At 40.4% G+C, this 22,811-nt stretch overlaps 1 protein-coding gene across 1 annotated transcript; it reads right to left on the reverse strand.

Annotated features, from left to right (window-relative positions):
- Positions 1 to 912: 912 nt before the first annotated feature.
- Positions 913 to 22,363, reverse strand: pde6a (phosphodiesterase 6A, cGMP-specific, rod, alpha). The gene is made up of 22 exons (XM_017690074.1): positions 21,786 to 22,363; positions 18,370 to 18,522; positions 18,115 to 18,204; positions 17,882 to 18,022; positions 17,511 to 17,585; positions 17,317 to 17,381; positions 15,460 to 15,526; positions 15,175 to 15,222; positions 10,954 to 11,103; positions 10,572 to 10,715; positions 10,000 to 10,065; positions 9,755 to 9,901; positions 8,905 to 9,012; positions 7,437 to 7,546; positions 6,530 to 6,617; positions 6,271 to 6,371; positions 5,994 to 6,101; positions 5,213 to 5,276; positions 3,707 to 3,781; positions 3,231 to 3,314; positions 1,500 to 1,668; positions 913 to 1,242 (listed from the first exon to the last, which is right to left on the reverse strand). The coding sequence occupies exons 1-22, from the start codon at positions 22,260 to 22,262 to the stop codon at positions 1,196 to 1,198; spliced, it is 2,577 nt and encodes an 858-aa protein (XP_017545563.1). The 5' UTR covers positions 22,263 to 22,363; the 3' UTR covers positions 913 to 1,195.
- Between the last annotated feature and the right edge of the window lie 448 nt (positions 22,364 to 22,811).

The raw sequence follows: 22,811 nt of genomic DNA on the forward strand, positions 1-22,811 counted from the left end.
GAAATTTTACTGATTTTCAAAGTGAAAATAAGATGACGTCCTTCACAGGGAAACACTTTAATATGGCATTTTCTGTAAACTTAAGTGCAATTTCTACTTATTTACTGCATTAAACATATTGGAATAAAAATGCCGCACAGATCAGATTTGTTTTGTTCAATAGGTGAAATTCAGCACACAGTATTTGTGCTTAAAATGTGCAGAAGTTGCTTTCTCTGTAGAGGATGTGTACATATCTTCACTTTCATTTACTTCATTGCTGTGATAAAATGGCTGATGTGATATACTGTGCTAATGAGTATACCTAATAATCCCCAATAATCTGGCAACTAATATATATATATATATATATATATATATATATATATATATATATATATATATATATAAATATATGTGTGTGTGTGTGTGTGTGTGTGTATATAAAACATAAACATTTATGTTGTGACAAAACCTCATAACTCATACCTCATATTTACTTACTTACCAACTACTCCAGATGAAGTAGATAAGGCAAGACAAGTTTGATGTCCAAATTTTGCAATGTTTTTAGGATACAGTATAACTTACAGTAGCTGTAAAATGAAAACTTCACTTTAAAAAAACGTACATTTTTGTTCACATTTGGGTGACTATTGGTTTTTAGTGTTTGTTAGCTACATTAGCATAGTAGCTTCAGCAGTTTGGACATCAAACGCGTCTTGGACCCACTCAAGACTGTGGAAAATTGTGTGTAAAAACAGACTTTTTGCCAAACCATTACTTTAACGTCAATGTATGACATTATAATGTATTGAGATTTAATTTCAAGTAGATTTGCACCATTTCTATTGGTTCAGTCCTCATGAATTGGAAAGGACAGCTGGCATTTTCAAATGATATAAAAGAGTTGAGAGGTTTTGATATGACAAATGTGATAAACTGTATGCTCATTTATATTACATTAACATCCTTTAAATGTTAAACATTCATTAGCTAATGTTCAGTACATCAGCGCATTATCACCACGCCGTTATTTAAAATATCTGAAACAGTCCGTTTCACATTAAGCACGGCTGTTTTGACGGCTTCCACAACTTCTAATCTTAATGAGAGATTTTGAAAACCTAAATGGGAAAATAATGAAATCTAACTTGAACTGAAATGAGCAAATTTCCATACATATGGAGTGTCTCTCCAGTGGAGCGTCTGAGCTCTAGCTGAGAACACAGGTCTTGGACTGCGAGGCTTGAGCAGCATTCCCTTTAAGAGCAGAGAGCAAAGAGAAGAGAGGTTAGTTGGACACACAGGTTAAGGTCACTGTCTCTCAGGTAAAGTGTCAAATCTGCCCCATTAGTGATGGCATGATGATCACTCTAAAGCTTCTCTTCCTCTCTGCCATTCTGAAAACATGTGATACGTCTACAATGTAATGCACTAATAAGTCCAGGATATTAATAGTCATTTCGGGGCAGCAATCACTTTTTCTTTTTAAATCATGGCACTTTAGAAGTTCTCACCTTGTTTGGCAGCTGTTGCAGCAGCTGCAGCCTCTTCCTTGGCCTTTTTGGCCTCCTCAATCTTTGCTATTTTGGCTTCATGTATTTCTTTAAGAGCATTCCACTCCTTCCTGTTGTTCAACAGTCTCTCAAGCATGGGCGTGATCTCAACATGGAAGCGAGAGAATTCCTGCAGGAAAAGACAGAGGAGTGTGTGCTTGAGCAATATGGGTTTAATGAGTCAACTTACTGCCAGGAAGGCATTGAACTCCTCCTCAGTGAACTGTGGTGCAATACAGGCATTTTATAATTCATAGTAGTCTAGAGTGACCCTTAGTACTTCTTTAGTTACACCTCAAGTTGAGCTATGCTTCATGTCACCTCATGTTAATATTTAGCTTTATTCAAGCACGTTTGTGCTGTTCCGATGTCAAGCTTGTAACAACAGAAAAACTGTTTTGGTGCTATACAGGCCCATTTCCAAAATGATTCTATATAGAACCATATACAACACATTCTCCATCAATCTGAAGAATCATTTTATAATACAAAGAACCCTTTAAGCATGTGAGTGGTTCACTGAGTGTTCATGGTTCTATATACAACCACTTTACTGAAGAACCCTCTTTTCACCACCTTTTTAAGAGTGTAGAAATGACCCAGAAGTTTCTGTCTTTCAGTCTTAAAGGTTGACTAGATGAGGTGGTAGGGTGCAGGCTATTTCAGCTTTCAGGATTCTTCTTGATTTTGACTCAGTGGTTTACATGTATGCTGTTACTTAGCATGCTCTTGGTAGATAAACATGCTTCTTATTAGCTGAAAACATTTAGAAACAAAATTATTGCAAAAAATCTAGAATGGTGAAAGAAGATCTCATGCATCTCATTGATACTTGAGGGTAATGGGACAGGCTCAACTTAGTCTGACCTCAGCTCAAGTGGCTGCATCATAAGTGCAGTCGCATTTCAAAACCAAAGTTCTGTATGAATAATGCAGTTCACAAACTCCCACTCTATTTCTGCACTACACTAGGGGAGGGCGATATGGCAAAATGTAACGTCACGACTTCTAGACAAGATACACAATATGCATCACAATACTCTGAGTTGTTCTGTGGTTTGATAAGGTCTGAAACTGGGACAGAGAAAAAAAATTATGAAAACAATGGGCTTTGTTCACTAACAGTTCTTAAGAAATTTCTCTTAAAACCCACTTATGCAGTTTTCACAAAGATTCTGACATTGACCAGCGTTTTCTTATTTGGCATTTGTTCTTCAGAAAGAACTCAAGATGGTGTGAACAATTCAAATGTGCCAAATGTGACGTAGACTTCGGCCCAACCCCATTTCATATCTGAGCAGTACTGGTGCCAGAACGTAATTGCTGCACCTTTTAAGGTGGAACAGGAACATTCAAAAGAGAAGCAAGCAAATAGCTGAATTCAGTTTCATATCACCATAGACTTATGGGTGGGTAATAATAAATAACTGCTGCATCCCCCCTATTTGAAGGCATATGATCCCCTTAATTTTAAGTACATTAATTTTGTTCCAAGCTATTTTGGACCATTTCTATTGGTCCTTTCATCATCAAATGATCACGCAATGCGAAGGACAGTAAGCATTTTAAATGGAGTACAAAAATAGGACAAACAAAAAATGACAAATAGACTTAAAAGATATCATTGTCTAGATTTTATGTCAACTGAGCCTTGTATGTGATGTGTCAGCTCATCAAAATGGAGCAGCTCACCTTGTACACAAAGGAGCAGACGAAATCAATGAAACCGCACTGCAGTTTAGGAAGTTCATCTGCTTTGTTCCTGTCCATCATGGGCTGGAGAGTAAACAGCACTCCGTTAGCATTGTGAGAGAGTGAAGTGCAACCATTTAAAAAAGCCAAATCTCCACCATTTCAGTAGGAATTGTTGCACTTAAAGGAAGTTAGTAGCCATGCAATGGTAATTTGAAGAGCTTGACATTAAAGGATCTGGAGTCAGAGTTGTGTAAAATAGGAGAGTTAGGGAACAGTGCGGCTGACTGGGCCACTACGACCGCTCTTTCTGATTCACTGCACCACATAATAGGCAGTACATCATTACGTGGCCCATGGGAAATTTCTCTCTTTTTAACTCTCGCTCTCTCTCTTTTCTTTCGTTCTCTGTCGTTCCCACCACCGCCTCCTGCTCTCTCACTTTCTCTGTTCCATCATTACAGAGAATGTCTCACAATGGGCTGCTGCTCCAACACAGTCCTCTCCAGGTCACCCTGCTCCCAGAACTCTGCAGCCACTGATAACGCCACCTGCAGGTCACATGTTTAACTATTAGAAGTTGTAATTATCGCTGGCAATAACAAACCATTTTATTTTATTTTATTTCATATACAATTTATATGTATAGTTTTGCTCTTGTCACTGCTTGACACTGAAACAAAAGTTCACACTTTTCAAAGCTGTTGATGAAGAAAAAACTCTGAAAATATGTAATTGAATAACTTACTTATAATTATAGATCTTATATACTACATAAGATTTGGGGATTTGGACCCCACCCCTCTGGTGGAAATGTGTAATTGCACTCAACATGTGGAGAAACATTTTGTAAGATTGTGCTTCAGAGAACCTCCCTGAGTAGATAAATCTGATGACTGCAAGAACATTAAATAATTATAATATTATCATCATAATGCTGATTTTGCATTTCAGACCTAAAGCTGGAGCTTTTTTGAGCCTGCGTACATGATGTTCATATGTAGAGATATATGAGATACTCTGCAAAGATCCAGCAAATTCCGTCTTTTAACAATATTAACAATAATAAAAAAGATTTAACAATAAAGGCAGCATCATGCTTCTATTATACAGTGATAGTACATAGAAAGCTTCAATTCTATATGCTGCTCATCAGTACTTAATGTGAACATACTTGTGGACCAACTAGGTGCAGATTTCAATGGCATAAAGGGGACAAAAATAAAGTTTTGGAACCAACACATCAACCAACACGTTAGATAAAATAGTATAATTATGTCTGCAGTTATTTCCATATCATCTTTATAAATAGTGCACTTCCAATAGTGCATAATAGTGATCTTATTTGATTAGATCTTATTTGATAAAGCTAGTATTTGACATCTAACTTTTTAAAAGTTAGCATTTGATTAGGTATAATTTGTTAAAGTCAGTATTCAAATTAATTCTCAGGCTTCTATTTTATCATTTTGGCACAGTGATGCCCTCAGGAACCCCCAAGTATTCAATATAATCTGAAGAAGTTCACAGACTGCAAACCAGAGCTAATTAATTAGCTCAACAGAACAGAAGTAATATTGCTTGACCTCCAACAAGCTCATCTGCTGGGAAGATTGCACATTTCAACTGGAGCAAAACATCATGTTCATTCATTAGCATTTTTCATCTGTTTTTCCACCACTTGGCTACATACTTTAATGCATAAAAGAGAATGAGCAGAAAAATCTAACTGTTCATAAGTTCCAATACCCAGTTTTCGATAGCCTTTTGTATAGAATCATCTACAAAACTGTGGCTTCCTAAATGCACACAATAACATAGTGTGAACAAACCATCGCATTACCATATGAATAGAGCACAAGTCTCATTACAGTATATTGCCTGGGAGCACAGCTATTTCTTTTGTGCACTCATGGCCCATTTCCAATGCAGAGGCCACTGAATCTGGTCTGCTACTGCATTATTGCACAGGAATGCTGTACCTTACTCTGGATCTCCCAGGGCTTGGCAATAGCAGACAAATCACAGGCAGTCATCATCATCGCCCTGTGAAAACATCATCAACACCATGCTGGTAATCCACACGAACTTAACAAGATCCATAAGATAATCACAAAGCAATTAGTCATGGGATTTAATTTGATTAAAATAATTAAAATTTACAGTCACAATGAATCAAAAATGATTAGTTGTTCATTTGCATGATGATAATTCATATATTCAACTCTATTGGTCTCAGTAAGAAAAAGAACTGGATGGGCTTACCCATTTATATGCATTTTATTATATGCACCATGAAGTGTTTTGAGATCGCTTGTGGACCCTGCTTGTAACTCATTCACTCGGTCAGTCAGTCAGTCCATAACTCACTCACTCATGTTTAGCAGGCTGATGAATCTTCACAAGTGGGTTCTACTGGCACTAAAATAACTCTCAGTGCTTCGCATCTATGACACTACGTGTACTTGTATTAATGAAGCCTTTTTAAGGTCATTTTTCCATGTTTACCATTTTCCTTGTTCATCTTTTTCCAATAAAGTATTGTGACATTTTTGAAAGCCAATGTATGTGACATAATTTGACAAATACTCAATTACTAATATAATCGATACTGACATTAATTATTAAGTTCACTCATAGCATCATATGAAAGCAGATGGCAGTGAATCTGTCACTGTATTAGCACTATACTACACTGCACCGAATTTCTTTTGATGTGGTCAGGGCAGATTTTACTGGTGTTCACAGCAGGCCAGCACTTACATGACTATCTCTTTCCTGGTTGACTCCAGCATCATATATTTGGTCCAGTCATCCCAGTTCTCATAGGTTTTTGATTGATCCACAATCTTTTGAAACATGGCCCTTTTCCTGCAAGTGCACATAATAATTAACTCAGCATCATTCACATTGACACACTACTGACAGCCTAGAAATGTTCTTGCGGTTTCTATGGTGATATAGCCTTCACCCATGATTTGCACAAAAACAAACCAACATTCTTATATCATAGGCACACTATAACATGCACTACCCTTACTTGAAGTACAAGGCCAGATCTGTAGCAATGATAGCTATGTCCATCAAACGGATCACAATATCGTGCTGCCGCCGGTTAAGATTCTGGTAGATGTTCAAGGCCTGAAATGATGAAATCACAGAAGCTGAAAAAAACACTGCTGATGGGGAATAGTGAAAAAGCAGGAATTGTTGTGTACATGAATGCACAGATATGCACAGCTGTTATTCCTTTAAAATAGTATAAGAAGCTCTGAAAGAATCTCCAATCTCAGCCTTACATCATCTCTCAATAGAGTTTTGCCAAACTCCAGATGGTGCCTCTCGAGAATGGAAGAGCCATGTAGCTTTGCCAGTGGGTTCCCAGACCTGAGTAAAGAATCACACAGAAGAGATGCTCCAAAACATGCTACCATACTTAATCAAGCATCGTTAATGAGGAGTAACAGTATTTGGTTGAGATATATTTTAAAAAGTAATTCTAATATTTTATTAGTAATTCAGTGTAATTACATTCCGCCCAATGACCGCTGGGTTAGGCTCCAGCACCCTCCCCAGCTCATCCAATCTACACAATTCAATGGCATATCAATTAATGATGTGCTTATAGGTGTTGAGTGTCAGACCAGGGGCACTTAAGGGGTCAATCAGATGTCCCTGTGCCCCACCCCTGGATCCAGGTGGAAAAAAATCACACTATTCTTTGCAATGGTTTCTAGCACATGTGCCAACCTAACAATTACCAATTACTAATACCATCATCATGGTTACAATAAGAAATATATGTAAAATGAATATAAAAAGCTAATCTTAGAATGATGCTGCATGATATAACACAAAGACTAGAACGTTTATATGATGAGAACTGATTGAAAAAAATGAAAAATAAGAGGTAGCTGAAGTCAAACAAAAAGCTAAGAATTATTTAATTTAATTTGAGTTTGAGCTGATAAGGTTCAAATATCTCTGACATACCAGTACAGCACTGTTTAATTAAAACTGTCAGATTCTGCTTAATTTTGACCACATCAAATCAGTACCCTACAATATCAGATTTTGTTTTGGCATCTTATAACCAGTATTTGTGGCTAAATATTTGTCAAACAGGCCCTAGCTGGAACTGTATTTCATAGCTTTGTCTGTGGCAAAAACAGTGGGACACTGATGGCAGTAATAAGTAGACTGTACTTCATCTGGTAGAGGTTGTTGGTCCCACGGTGGTCGATATCATGGCAGAAGCCAGCGGTGAGCATGGCCATGGCCTCCAGGTCAGTGTAGTAGCGCTTCAGGTCACCTGTCTGAGAGCATGTTAAAACTAGCATTAATGGGCCTATCGGCAGAGCTGCACAAGGAGACCCACCCGCACCCCATGGCTGCCTGTTGTAAAGGAGCATGCTGACTCCAGAGAGCTCATTAGGCTCAGTGACACCTGGGAGCGGTGCTGGGGAAGGCTCATTAAGACCTGCGCTCACGCCGACTCCACACCTCGGTCCTGCCTGACTTACGACTCGCTCCCTGTGATTACTGATGAGGCAGCATGGAGCAGTTTCATGCTCGGCTGCCTCATTAGCTTGGCACGCTTTCCATTTTAAGGGTTATGTACTGGAGGAGGGTCCTATAACGGTACATATTACCTGCACACAGCCACACACTGAAACGTTCATGACACAAATGGGAGGAATCCATCAAAGTCTCGAGCGCTGTAGTCAAGAGGGGTCATTTGTTTGTCTCTAGGCTAAGATGCAGTGAAATCTATACATAGGTTTGTTGCCATCGGCCCGATATTTATTCCTTGAACTACAAGGGCCCATATGTGGATCCACATTTCAATTTCTCTAGCTACACAACCAGCAGAGCAGTTACAGAATAACACATATCGGTTACTCATTAATACATCTTCAACAACACATATCATTTTCCTCACTTGTTTGAAAGAGTTTATTGTAGTATGTACACATTATTAAAGTTTCAAAAGGGGCTGTTTAGACAGCAGCCTATACAGTCACTTATATGGAAAATAAGCTGCAAAAACAGTTTGTTTTCAACTCCTTGGTTTTGTGATATCACAAAACCCAGCACATTTGCAAATGATGAGTCTCATTCCAATATGCTGTATATCCATCTGTAACAATTCTGGATATAGCAAGTTACTGAAAAAGAGCTGACATATAATGGAAAACAGATTTCTTTTCCTTGGCTATATTAATCATAATATGGCACTGATATTTCTTGTATACGTAAAACCCACTCCAAACATCATACATCATGAAAAAAAACTGTAACAAAACCCTTCATATATCCACCTACACCCTACATCAAATACGCTCCATCCATTTGCATTGATATTATAAGGAGGGTGTCAGCCAGGAGTACCTTTTGAATGAGGCAGCCACCCAGAACAGATTATTTAGATACGTCAGTCTTAAAAGCACCAGGCCTGTTTAATTCTAAGAGCATGTATAAGATGGAAAATGGCTAGGCAAACATACATTTTCACTGTTTTGGTATATAAACCAAATGTGATGTGGCAGGAAAAGACGTAAAATACATTATGTAGAATTTAAAATGAATAATTCAATAATAAGCTTGTGGTGTTGGGGCTAAGCCAAATGTACCAAGTGAATGATGACATAATTATGTAGTTCCTATTCCTCACCATGAGCAGAGTGAACATGGTCTGGCCCACGTTGAAGCCGTGTCTCCAGTTGTGGTAAGTAATCTTTCGGTAGCCTTTACTCAGTGAGTACATGAACCTCACCAGCGCCTGTGAACAACAGAGCAATTCTGACCAACCAAATCCCATATGTCATGTAAAGCTGATATTAATCACTAATCAGCATGATGAGGAACTGAAAATAGTATGTATTTTTTATTTGCCATCTTATTTAGGGTTTTTCTATATAAAACTGTAAAAACAGATATATTAATATTCATATTTACTTGTTTTAAAAGCAGTTTAAATGGTTTAAAGTTACACTATGTAAGTTTTGATGATTGTAAACACATTGATAGAGAATTCAAAGAGAACGTGAAGGCCATGTTTTCTGGGGATTTAAGGAAATGATCCACTATTTTTATCATATCTTTATCAGCATCATGTTGATTTTGCATCTGAGACCTAAAGATTGAGCTGGACCTAAACATCAAGCCTTCTTTTTGAGCCTGTGTGGGACATCAAAACATAAAGATATATAGTATAATGTGGTCCAAAGATTATTGCAGGCATGACAAGGTGACAGCTGTCAGTAATGCTACTTCAACTCAGTAATGCTACTTCTTTTAACTTTAACAAAAATCTTATATACCGCTGTTTTCATTCAAATGAAGCAATATAACAGGCTGAATGAATAACATGGACCCAAATCTCATAAATATGTCAAATCAACCTCTGCCCGGTTTTATTTTTACAAGGAGAGAACAGGATTAATGCTGAATATCAGTTTATTCTGAGCAGATGGCATGGCACTGGAAGCAAAGCAGCAGACAGTTTGTTAGCTCCAACTCACCTCACGAGGAATATGAAACTTGTCCACCACTCCCAGCTCATAGTACATCAGAATGCCACATTTAACCAAGTCCAGCTCAGAGTGCTCAAAATCACAGAAATGAAACTCAAAGATTTCCGACTGCTCCGAGTCTGGCAGCACCTCTACCTATAAAAGAGAAAAAAAAATTCAGTTTTTAAAGGTACTTCACCATAGAAGAATATAACTATAAATATTTCATTTAGTCTTTTAATAAATCTTTTTACCAGAATTTCTTCCAGTTCATCTTCTTCGCATTCATCTGGTTCTTTTCCATACAGCTCTCGTGTATTCTAGCACAGAGCACACAATTCACTTAGATTCTGCTAATTTTATGTGTGGAGTGCTTTTTAAAAGTTTTATCACAAGTATTATATACAATACTGTGTCCGCTATGGCTAAAGAGGCACTGTTTTCATACAAGTTGTGGTGCTTTATTTTCCACCTGTTGGCAGTCACAGCCACACCATGCATAAGTGGAGTTTTTCTCTAATAGCTCGTACATTAGCTCACACACCCTTGGGCTGGTTCCTGGCCAGTAGTACTCTACAGTAAGAGTCCATGGCAAACAGTCCAATAGCAATAAATGCTGGAGAACACATAACCTAAAACTAAGATGCTGAAACATTTCTTAAACATGCTACAATATTGTCTTGCCCAAGGATTCTCGTATGTACAGTATCGCCCAGGCAGAGCCTCAAACCCCTTTTTAACACATGGACTGCAAGGACATTCCCCACTTCACTAAACCAACCACTGAAGATGCTTAGCTGCTTTTGTCAGCAGTACAGAAACCCACCAAGATGTTCTGGATCTCATCCTTCCTGCACTTGACATGGTAGAGGACCATGTCCTGAAATATGTCCTTTCGATTCTCCAGCTTGTTCATCCTTTCATAGGTGTCTGGGTTCAGCACTGACCAGCCCAGGAACTGAGTAAGAGACTGAGAATAAGAACTGGAATTAAAACTTGTGGATCTCTGGCATTCAACAAGGTTAGCCCTGCACACTTATTCCAGAACCACATTTACTCTACTTAAGATATTAGACTGCAGTTCTTTCTTTTTGCATGGATATACCAGTGTCTGGATGAAGAGCTCATAAATTAATAATGTAAAGTTGTGTAATATTACAGCTGTGACTCATTTCTCACACGTCTGCCAAAACTGAATCTGCAAATACCTCCATTAGTGTTTCGTCCATTTCATCAAACGGCTTCCCATCTTTCCTGTTATAGAATGTCGCCACACCAACTATTTCCTCTTTTTTGTTCACGATGGGCAAGGACAGAACATTTTTTATAGTCCAGCCTGTACCGTCCAGAGGCTCTTTCTGATAAAAACAACAACAGATGTTTTATTGTGTGATATTTTTTTACTGATATTTTTATTGTTTTGTTGTATGAGTACATTTCAAAAAACAATGCCAGTATAAAGTTGTCAGTATAGTTAAAGCATGCTCTATTTTAAATACGCAAAATATACAAGATAATACTTAAGTATCTTATCTTATATAGTACTGGACAAAAGTCATATATCCCTTTATTTACTTAATTTCTAGTCAAAATGGCCATTAAGCCTAGTCATTAATTTTTCAAGAGATATTTCTGATGAAGTTAGCTACAAAATATAAGCCAAAACTGGAGTTCACCATCAGATAAGCAGTGCTTAAAGCGTTCATCTTTGAGGAGAAAATTAAGCTCCACTCTTGCTTCTGATCTGAAAAATACACAGGTGTTTCTGTCCATCCTTCTACTGTAAGAGGACAACTCAATACTATGAGTCTGAAAGGATGCAGCTGTCAAGAAGCCATTAATGGACAAAGAACTTGTCAACTTTTCAAATCAAACAAAGAAGCTGCTTGTTTTCTCAGAACAATGGGCTGATCATCCCAAGGTCCAGACCTCAACATCACTGAATGTGTTTGTTATTATTTGGATTGTAAGATGCCGAAAATGTAACCAACTTCTAAGACTTCTAAGAACTTTGGAGGTATGGATTAGTACGATATATGTATTGAAAATAACAATGGCCAGAATGACAGAAAATGAAATACATGCATGGTCTCTGCAAACTACTGTAATAATAATAATAATAATAATCCATCCATCCATCCATCCATCCATCCATTATCTTCCGCTTGTCCGGGGTTCGGGTCGCGGGGGCAGCATCCTAAGCAATGAAGCCCAGACCTCCCTTTCCCCAGCCACTTCCACCAGCTCTCCAAGGGGGATTCCGAGGCGCTCCCAGGCCAGCTGGGCGATATAGTCGCGCCAGCGTGTCCTGGGTCTTCCCCGGGGTCTCCTCCCAGGTGGACTCGCCTGTGACACCTCCCGAGGGAGGCGTCCAGGAGGCATCCTAACCAGATGCCCGAACCACCTCAGCTGGCTCCTCTCGACGTGAAGAAGCAGCGGCTCTACTCCGAGTCCCTCCCGGATGACTGAACTTCTCACCCTATCTCTAAGGGAGAGTCCAGACACCCTGCGGAGGAAACTCATTTCGGCCGCTTGTATTCGCGATCTTATTCTTTCGATCATTACCCAAAGCTCATGACCATAGGTGAGGGTGGGAACGTAGATCGACCGGTAAATCGAGAGCCTTGCCTTATGGCTCAGCTCTTTCTTTACCACAACAGACCGGTAAAGAGCCCGCATCACTGCTGACCCAGCACCAATCCGCCTGTCAATCTCCCGCTCCCTTGTACCATCACTCGTGAACAAGACCCCGAGATACTTGAACTCCTCCACTTGAGGCAAGAGCCTATCCCCGACCCAGAGAGGGCTCTCCACCCTTTTCCGCCTGAGAACCATGGTCTCGGATTTAGAGGTACTGATTCTCATCCCAGCCGCTTCACACTCGGCTTCAAACCGATCCAGCGAAAGCTGAAGTTCGCGGCCTGATGTCCCCAATAGGACCACATCATCTGCAAACAGCAGCGATGTGACCCTGAGGTCACCAAACCGGACACCCTCCATCCCTTGACTGCGCCTAGAAATTCTATCCATAAAAATTATGAATAGAATTGGTGACAAAGGGCAGCCCTGACGGAGTCCAACTCTCACTGGGAATGAGTCTGACTTACTGCCGGCCATGCGAACCAAACTCCTGCTTTGTTTGTACAGGGCCTGAATGGCTCGTAGCAAAGAGCCATGTACCCCGTACTCCCGAAGCACCTCCCACAGAATACCCCGGGGAACACAGTCGAATGCCTTCTCCAGATCCACAAAGCACATGTGGACTGGTTGGGCAAACTCCCATGAACCCTCCAGAATCCTGGAGAGGGTGAAGATTTGGTCCAGTGTTCCACGACCAGGGCGGAACCCGCACTGTTCCTCCTGGATCCGAGGTTCGACTATAAGCCGGACTCTCTTCTCCAGTACCCCTGCATAGACCTTGCCAGGGAGGCTGAGGAGTGTGATTCCCCTGTAGTTGGAACACACCCTCCGGTCCCCTTTTTTAAAAAGAGGCACCACCACCCCAGTCTGCCAATCCAGTGGCACCGCCCCCGATGTCCACGCAATGTTGAAAAGGCGTGTCAGCCAAGACAGCCCCACAACATCCAGAGCTTTGAGGAACTCATGGCGGATCTCATCCACCCCTGGAGCCTTGCCACCAAGGAGCTTCTTAACTACCTTAGCGACTTCGGCCTCAGTAATGGACAAGCCTATTCCCATGTCCCCAGACTCAGCCTCCTCACTGGAGAATGTGTCGGTGGGATTGAGAAGGTCCTCAAAGTACTCCTTCCACCGCCCAATGACGTCTTCAGTCGAAGTCAGCAGCACACCATCTCCACTATATACAGTGCTAGTGGCACACTGCTTTCCCCTTCTGAGTCGCCTGACGGTTTGCCAGAATCTTTTCGGAGCCGACTTAAAGTCACTTTCCAAGGCCTCACCAAACTCCTCCCATACACGGGTTTTTGCCTTGGCGACAACTGAAGCCGCAGATCGCTTGGCCTGTCGATACCTGCCAGCTGCCTCTGGTGTCCCACAGGCCAACCATGCCCGGTAGGACTCCTTCTTCAGCTTGACGGCATCTCTCACCTGGGGTGTCCACCACCGGGTTCGAGGATTACCGCCCCGACAGGCACCAACTACCTTACGGCCACAGCTACAGTCAGCCGCTTTAGCAATGGAGGAACGGAACATGGCCCATTCTGAGTCAATGTCCCCCACCTCCCCCGATATCTGGTCAAAGTTCTGATGGAGGTGTGAGTTGAAGATCAATCTGACAGGTTCTTCTGCTAGACGTTCCCAGCAAACCCTCACTATACGTTTGGGCTTGCCTGGTCTGACCGGCATCTTCCCCCACCACCTGATCCAACTCACCACCAGGTGGTGATCAGTTGACAGCTCAGCTCCTCTCTTTACCCGAGTGTCCAAAACACATGGCCGCAAGTCCGATGACACGACTACAAAGTCAATCATTGAACTGCGGCCTAGGGTGTCCTGGTGCCATGTGCACTTATGGACATCCTTGTGTTCAAACATGGTGTTCGTGATGGACAAACTGTGGTTTGCACAGAAGTCCAAAAACTGAACACCACTCGGGTTCAGATCAGAGAGGCCATTCCTCCCAATCACACCCCTCCAGGTCTCACTGTCATTGCCCACGTGAGCGTTGAAGTCCCCCAGTAGGACAATAGAGTCTCCAGGAGGAGCACTTTCAAGCACCCTTCCCAAGGACTCTAAGAAGGCTGGGTACTCTGAACTGCTGTTCGGTGCATAAGCACAGACAACAGTCAGGACCCGTTCCCCAACCTGAAGGCGTAGGGAAGCTACCCTCTCGTCCACCGGAGAAAACCCCAACATACAGGCACCGAGTCGAGGGGCTATGAGAAAGCCCACACCTACCCGCCGCCTCTCACCATGGGCAACTCCAGAAAAGAATAAAGTCCAGCCCCTCTCAAGGAGATTGGACCCAGAGCCCAAGCTGTGTGTTGAGGTGAGCCCGACTATATCTAGCCGGTATCTCTCAACCTCGCGCACCAACTCAGGCTCCTTCCCCGCCAGTGAGGTAACGTTCCAAGTTCCACAAGCCAGTTTCAGCAACCGAGGATCAGAATGCCAAGGCCCATGCCTTCGGACACTGCCCGATCCACAACGCACCGAACCCCTACTACTGCCCCTCCCATTGGTGGTGGGTCGATGGGAGGGGAATAATAATAATAATAATAATAATAACAATTATTACATATCTACACTGTAAAATGGTCATTCAACTATCTATCTATCTATCTATCTATCTATCTATCTATCTATCTATCTATCTATCTATCTATCTATCTATCCCCATTTAATTACAATAATTACCATTAAAAGCAATGTGGTTGAACTGCTTTTTTAATTTAATCAATATTGATTTAGTGACGCTTATTGGCAGTAAACTAAAAAGCTGAGCTTACTTGGAATTCAAAGAAGTCATCTTCAGCTGCATTCATTATGTTACAGATCTGAAAGGCAAACAGAGAGGAGAGGAGAAAAGCAGCAGTGAGACAGTGAGAGGGACAGAACAGCACTGTTTTATTAATTACTCTGTCCAGACAACTACAGCTCTCCAACGTTTCATTCACATTCCGCTTCCCGCCACTGCGCACATGAGAGCTACATGGCCTTGTGTCTAATGGTTTTCTGGCTTGTTTGATTGCTAAAGCTAGGTGTATCAGGGAAGACTGAGGGAAGATTCTCACCAGGCCGGTTTCAGCCACATAGGAGGGCAGTCCACTGACCAGTGCCCAGTGGTCTGCAGGGGGATTCCTACAGATCACAGTAAATACATATGATTTGCAAAAATATGTTGTTATCTATCTAATCTGCTTAAATATTGGCATGCAACTACAATCCCATTTCCAAAAAATGGGACACTGCAAAATGTAAATGAAAACAAAATGCAATGTGCAAATTATGTAAACTCTATATTTATTTGAAAGACAACATATCAAATGCTAAAACTGAGAAATTGTATTGTTTCATGAAAATTTTTGCCCATTTTGAATTTGATGGCAGCAAAAGTCCAAAAAAATTGGGACAGGGTCATGTTTACCACTGTGTTGCATCACCTCTTCTTTTAACAACACTGTATAAATATTTAGGAACTGATGAGATCAATTGCTGTAGTTTTGTAAGTGAAATATTTTTTATATTTATATAAAAATTTTTATATAGGATTTCAGCTGCTAAACAGTTCAGGGTCTTCTTTGTTGTATTTCTTGTTTCATAAAGTGTCATATGTATTTAGTGGGTGACAGGCCTTATCTGCAAGCAGCTCAGCCCAGTAATATGTGAAGAATGTGGTTTTGCATTGTCTGACGTCGTCTGAATGGCAGCATATGTGCCTTCTCAGATGTGCCAGTCACCCATGCCATGTGCACTAATGTACTCCTATACCTTTACAGATGCTGGCTTTTGAATTGTTTGTTGATAACAAGCCTGATGGTCCAGGTTTAGCCTGGATGATGGAGTGTCCATGATTTCCAAAAATAATTTCAGATTTTTCCACTTTGCCTCAGTCCATTTCAAAGGAGCCCAGAGAAGGTGGCAGTGTTTCTGGGTACTTTTTATATATGATTTCTTTTTATATTTTTCTTGCATAGTAGAGTTTTAACTTGCATTTATGGATTCAGTGATGAACTGTGTTCTCAGACAGTGGTTTCAGAAGTGTTCCTGAGCCCATGCAGTGATTTTCACTACAGAATCATGTCTGTATTTAATTCAGTGCCACCTGAGGGCCCAAAGATCTTGAATAGCCAATACTGGTTTTCAGCCTTGCAGAGATTTCTCTGGATCGTCTAAATTGTTTAATTATATTATGTAGTGTAGATGATGAAATCCCCAAGTTATTTGCTATTTTACGTTGAGAAACCTTATTCATGAATATTTGTACTATTTGCCCACACAGTCTTTTACAGAGTGGCAAACCCCTCCCCATCTTAACTTCTGAAAGACTCAGCCTCTTTGGGATGCTGTTTTTGTACACAGTGATGTTACTGATCTGTTGTCAATGAACCTACAAATTTAATTTTTTTTAAATCATAACACAGCCAGTCTTTTGTTGGCCCAACCCAACTTTTTTTGTTGGCATCAAATTCAAAATGGGCATGTCATTTTCAAAAAAACAGTAACATTTCTCAGTTTCAACATGATTGATATGTTTTTGTACCATTTTCAAATGAATATAGGGTTTAAATGATTTGCACATCATTGCATTTTGTTTTCATTTACATTTTGTGCAGTGTCCCTGTTGTTTTTTGGAAATGGGCTTGTAATATAAGTCATATGCAAACCAATTGATCTAATGTTAATCGTAACAGATATTTGGGTGGTTCCAGACCTTTTAATCACAATGTTTAATCATAGTTAAATAACAACAGTGTCTGAGCTGGTACATTATAGCTGAGACTGATACGCTTCTGGCTATTTTAATCAAGCCAATGCTTAGTCAAGACAGAGGATTCTAGCCTTACCTCAAGGTATATGTGACAGGGCTTTGCTTAAAAGCCAAGTAATTAAACATTTAACCTGAAGATCATAAATATGCAGTGACTTACGGTATTACTTTAATGTCCTCCTTTCCATGCAATATGTAATCAATCACTTTGTAGAAGTTAATTTCCTGAGGGGGAAGCAATATTGTAAGTTTATCCCGAAGCAACACGTCATATATTTGTTATGAAGAATACTGACTCATGTGAAATAAATGATGCTATGAAGGTCAGTTCAAGTCATATTCTAGGGCACTCACTCTGCCATCAGGGGTCTTCGGTCCAGAATATGCAGGCACTTCACCCATTAGGATGGGCCAAAGGTCAAAGAACTCCTAGAAGCATGAGAAAGGATGCTTTCAGTCATGCCAACTGCCAGTGATTTGGAATTGTCCAGGGGGAAAACATTCTCTTAAGATTTCAGAAGAGCTCTACCTTACTTGCGCCTCGGCTTGGATTTTTAATTTTTGCAGTACGTTTAATGTTAAATGTCAACCGAGCTGAAGTGTGTTTGTAAAGACATATGTTTGACATTTAGTCTACTGAAGAAGCATTACCTTACACTAAAGAAAATGTAAATGAGGTCAAATGCTACAGCTCTAGACAAGCATGCATTTTTAGAAAAAATCACCTTTGTTTTGGTCATGTCCAGAAGGCCCACTGAGTAGCGATCACAGTTGAGGAAGGCTCGCACTGTGTAGAGAGCCTTGTGGAACTGTCTTTCAATGTCTGTCAGTTCTTCAAACACTTTGCTGGCAGACCAGAGCAACACCTGCAAAGCAAATGTAAATGGAAGCCACTGAATAGCCCAAACCCAAAATAATGCGAATGTATTGGACAAAAGAAGGAGAATGAAGACCTCACCTGTCCTCTTCTGGTTTCACAGTTGTGCAAGTAGCTCAGGTGGAACACTCGGAGAACCAGATTGGCAAAGTTGAGATATTTCTGCAACGTCTGAAACAAACAGACATGTATTATGAATTGCCATGATCTAAGCATTATAATGCTGGGCAGATAAGATAAGCCTTCAATATTTCATGTGTCAGCTGTGATATAGAGTATAGTATGATGCACACTATTAAGGAAAGAGAATGATGATGAGAGAGAAAGAGAGGACACCTGCTCATCCTGTGCGGTGAAACATGGGCCGTCAATCTTGTTCACTGCCATAATGACGGCCACCACGTCCTTGCCATTCATGATGGGCGTGGCCAGCACGTTCTTGGTCGTGTACTCAGTCAGTGTGTCCACAAAATCACTGAAGAAAGGGCTCTGAAGGGAGAATCATGCTTTTAGAATTCTAGAAAAATTATGCTACAAACCTATAAGAGCAACACGGAACAATACAATATCAAGTCGTGTCAAACTTCATTTGACGTTATTTTCTTTCAGTATGATATTTTCTTCCAAATCTTTTAGAAAAAGAGACTAATTTGATTGCTTCATTTCTTTGATCTGCATCCAATCTCTTCCTTGCTATCTGAAGCAAAAAAAAAAAGTTTGCTGTAGAAAAAAAAAAAGATTTTCGAATCGATTTGGAGTACATTTATAAGCAACCAATCAGTTTGAGGGAAAAAAAAACAAGCCATGGTCAAACCATGACAAACCATGTGAATCAGATTATATGAAATGTCTGAACAGAGCTTAAAGGCAAGCTCTGGTTAAAATAAAATAATAATAATTTTAAAAAAACATTGTTACATCTTTTCTAAACATGCCTATTTGCCTCTTAAAGTGGAGCTGCAATAATGTCTGAAGCAAGGATTCTTATTTAAAGACTAGGAAAACCTATTTTGAAAGACTACATGTGTTTATGAGGTGGGTATTTGGGGTAATTCACTGGATGAATTATTCACGACAAACTGAAGTTAGTAACACTAATGCTAGCCATCACCACAGATGTATTTATCAGCCTTCAGATCAGGCTAGCGGTCAGAATTTGTTCAGCTCCATAGGGATTCTAAATTACTGTATTAGGTATTTGCATAATGCATACTGGGTATTGTAGTTAGAGAGCACTGATGGATGAAAACACAAAAATTATACACAATCAAGAGTACTGTCAAACCAACCATATCAATGCTAGTTTTAGGCCAGAATGCCCTTTTAAATTTCCACAGCCTATTCAGAATTCACCGCTGGTCTCTCTTAGGTAATAACTTCTGTCAAATACATTTGATGAAAAGCATCATTCTTTTTGATGTTTTAGGGGTCAATACTGGGTCCACTACCATTTTCTCTTTCTTTCCACGTTAGGCTAGAGGTATTCAATGCATATAAGGGGTAGTTATGATTCTACTGCAAAATAGAAGGTGAATGAGATGTGGAGTCAAGGTAAGCTGCTGTTATTCCGCTGACTTGGAGAACACAGCTTTAGGCACTGACCTTTGGATTTAATCCAGCATCGCTCTAATTCAAGTGAGATTAAAGAGCTTTATTCCCTATGCCCAGTAACACCCACACCCAGGGGAAGGAAAGAGAAACCTGCAGTAATCCCACTGTAGCCTCCTACTGGCACTAGAAAGGTATAGCTTCACCCTAAAGCTGAAAGACAGGCTTGAGTAACTTGTCAGTGTGCCATTAGAATTGCAAACTTCACTCAGACGGATCAACAGAATCAGAGCCATCATGTGGAGCAAATCATGAAAAGCAGTCAACCATTAGATTGCACAAAACAGTCCTCAAATTCAAAACTGCTGAACATCTATCAAATGTGGTCACTGGTCAGATGTATAGAAGATGCCTAAAGCAATGAGGGAGTGCCACTGCTGTATTCTCAAGACTTTGTATTTCAGTCACACGTTACCATCGACAAAGATAAAGGAAACCAATTTGTTACAAGTGATTATGTTCTTTGGAGAGGTCGTGTTCTACAGAGGAAACCGTTTTCCAGGCTGAGGAGTTTTTGCTTTTCGTGCTGACGGGGAGAGAGACAGTCTGTTCCTCTGAAAAATGATTGCTCCTCGCTAATCAAATGGTGAGCTGAATTTCACGGCTTTCACCCCAGACCATTGTCATGCATGTCTGGCTATGAGCTCTTTTCTGCAGCAGTGTGATTCAGGTTGAAATTAATCTGTTGGCCCTGTGAACATGTTAAAGGGGAACTCCACTGATCGTTCAAAAATTCTAGATAATGGATGAATAATGGTTAAATGGATCAGATGGATATATGGATCAATCAGAGTCAGAAGGTTTCTCTACAATGAACCACTTCACAACAAACCACTCTGAATGACTCTGTTTACAAATTCAGATTCAGAGATTTTCAAAAAATGGTGGAATTCACCTTTAACATCCTTCAGAAACTGGGCCTAGTGCTCTCTATTAGAAATATGATGTGCTTTACACATCACAAGCAAAGTGATTGAAGAATTTTGAGCTAATATGAAGCTATTTAACACAATACAGTCATGCTGATCTATGTAAATAAAAAATGTGATGCTTTTTGTTGTCAGTGCTCATTAGCAGTCCTCCATGTTTTGCTAGCTAACTTCAGTGGGCTGATTACCAGGTAATCAATCATATTGTTAATTGCATAAAATTATGCTTTCCAAAGTATGAGTTTGCTAAACGACCTTTATTTGAGGTACTTGATTTGTCTTTATACTAGCAGGGTATTACTGGAAATGAATTTCTTCATCAGGTGCTTCAGCTAGCAGCAGTGAATGTGTCAGAATCATAACATGAAAGCTCCTGCAGTCTTGCACTGTCCTCTGCTGGTCTGCATGTGTATTAACATTGTGTTTGTACCACAAGGGGTCCACATTGCTGTTCCCTTTAATTCTACTGTTCCTGTTGATTTAACTCACTTTGTATCTTTTTACGACAGACTTGGCAACAAAGCAACTTTGGTCTAAACCCTAATGAGCATGTATAGGCAAGGAAGAACTGGTGAAGAAATTTTAAGTGAAATTAAGAGTCTAAAGGAAACTCCTTCTCATTTGTGAGAATTTTGATGAACATTGAGACCAACCTGAGGCCTCTCAAATTGTAAAAAGTGCAGGCGTTGAGATTGTTAGTGGTTTTAACTTCATTGTTATAATAATGTATATGTACTACTGTATGAACAGTAGCCACCCAGCACATGACCTGTCCACGATCAGGTAAAAGATACTGCAGCATCCAGCCTAGAACAACCCAGCTAATGAACAGTTTCTGTGAAGCTGTGAGTCCTTCCCCAATACCATCACACTCTGTCACTTTTTATTATTTATTATATCATATCACTGCTACGGACAATATCACTTTAAAAAAATATGTACTTAGTTCCATATAATACTACTATGTACTCAGTACTGTATCATATTTACTAAGATCTTGATGAGAATAAGGGCGGATTAACAGCTACGGCACAGCAGCAGTAAAGCTCTCTACAAATCCCACCCCCAAACCCAAAAAACTGCACCCTGCAGTTAGCTGTTAGATAGAGCTGGCAACCCTATAAACAAATAACAATTATGATCATAGAATATATTTCAATAGAGATACTGAGATCAGACTGAAATAACAGCCCATCTGGTGAGTGGTTGGCCTACCTGGCTCACATCAGGTACGTTAACTATCTTCTTGACACTGGCCACATGGCCCACAATGCCTGTGTCCAGTGGGTAAACGATTTCACATTCCGGAGGCACCAGGCAATCCTCCAGAGTGGAATCCTTGTTGACATCAAAGATGCGTGTGGCCAGCTCAGCCGTCCCGTTTCTTTGCCGGTACATGAAGAGGCTCATGCGGTCTGCGCGCGTGATGAAACACAGGTGGCGCATGAGATTGAACACAGCCCGCTCCATCTGCAGGTTCTCCTGCATGTCCCTCACCATGTCGAAGACCACCTCGCTCTCCTCTAGAGAGCTCAGGTTATGATACTGGTTGAAGTTCACCTCTGCCTTCTTGGAAGTGGACAGCAGGTTTGAGATGACCTCGGCCCTGAAGTGGGTGTCGTAGTATTGTTTGGCGAAGGCCGGATTGCTGTCCAAAAACTTCTCGGCCACATCCTGGTTCACTACAGCCATTTGGCCTTATTGAAAAGATGATTTTATATTTCTTTTAATAAGAGTTTCCTACTGGGCTGCAGACACAGTGGACTGTGCTGTCTTCTGCACCTAAGCTGAGGGTAGCACAGACAAACTGCAGATTATAGGGATTGTTTTAAAGAGGTGTGTGTGTGCTCCTAATCCTGCATCCAATTATAACTTGGATTTTGAAATTCACAAAACGGTTCCCGCACCTCAGATACAGTGTCCATAAACATCAGTATTCTCAGAGAGAAAATGGGAAAAGAAATTTGTTCAGTTGTGGGATGAGGAATTTTGGATATTGCGCAATATGTTACGCAATATCCATGTGAACTAGTTACAAAAAAGTCTCTGATCTTCACATCAACACATAAACAGTCTCTTGCTGTATCATCAGAATACCACTGGATTGCTTGGCCTACAGTCTCTCTCTCTCTCTCTCTCTCTCTCTCGATATACAGAAACATACATAAATGGTATATGACATGGCATAAATGATGAAATGTGTTTATTTATGAGACACAGCTGTTGGAGTTCTTAAACACC

Source organism: Pygocentrus nattereri, chromosome 8 (assembly GCF_015220715.1).
Source record: "Pygocentrus nattereri isolate fPygNat1 chromosome 8, fPygNat1.pri, whole genome shotgun sequence".
NCBI lineage: Eukaryota > Metazoa > Chordata > Actinopteri > Characiformes > Serrasalmidae > Pygocentrus > Pygocentrus nattereri.

Coding starts and splice junctions, on each gene's coding strand:
- pde6a (XM_017690074.1), bottom strand. CDS start 22,262: ATGGCTGTAGTGAACCAGGATGTGGCCGAGAAGTTTTTGGACAGCAAT. Junction 11,104..15,174: donor ATGACTTCTTTGAATTCCAA/GTAAGCTCAGCT, acceptor TGTTTTTATCAG/AAAGAGCCTCTGGACGGTAC. Junction 6,618..7,436: donor AACAACCTCTACCAGATGAA/GTACAGTCTACT, acceptor TTCTTTACTCAG/GTCTGGGAACCCACTGGCAA.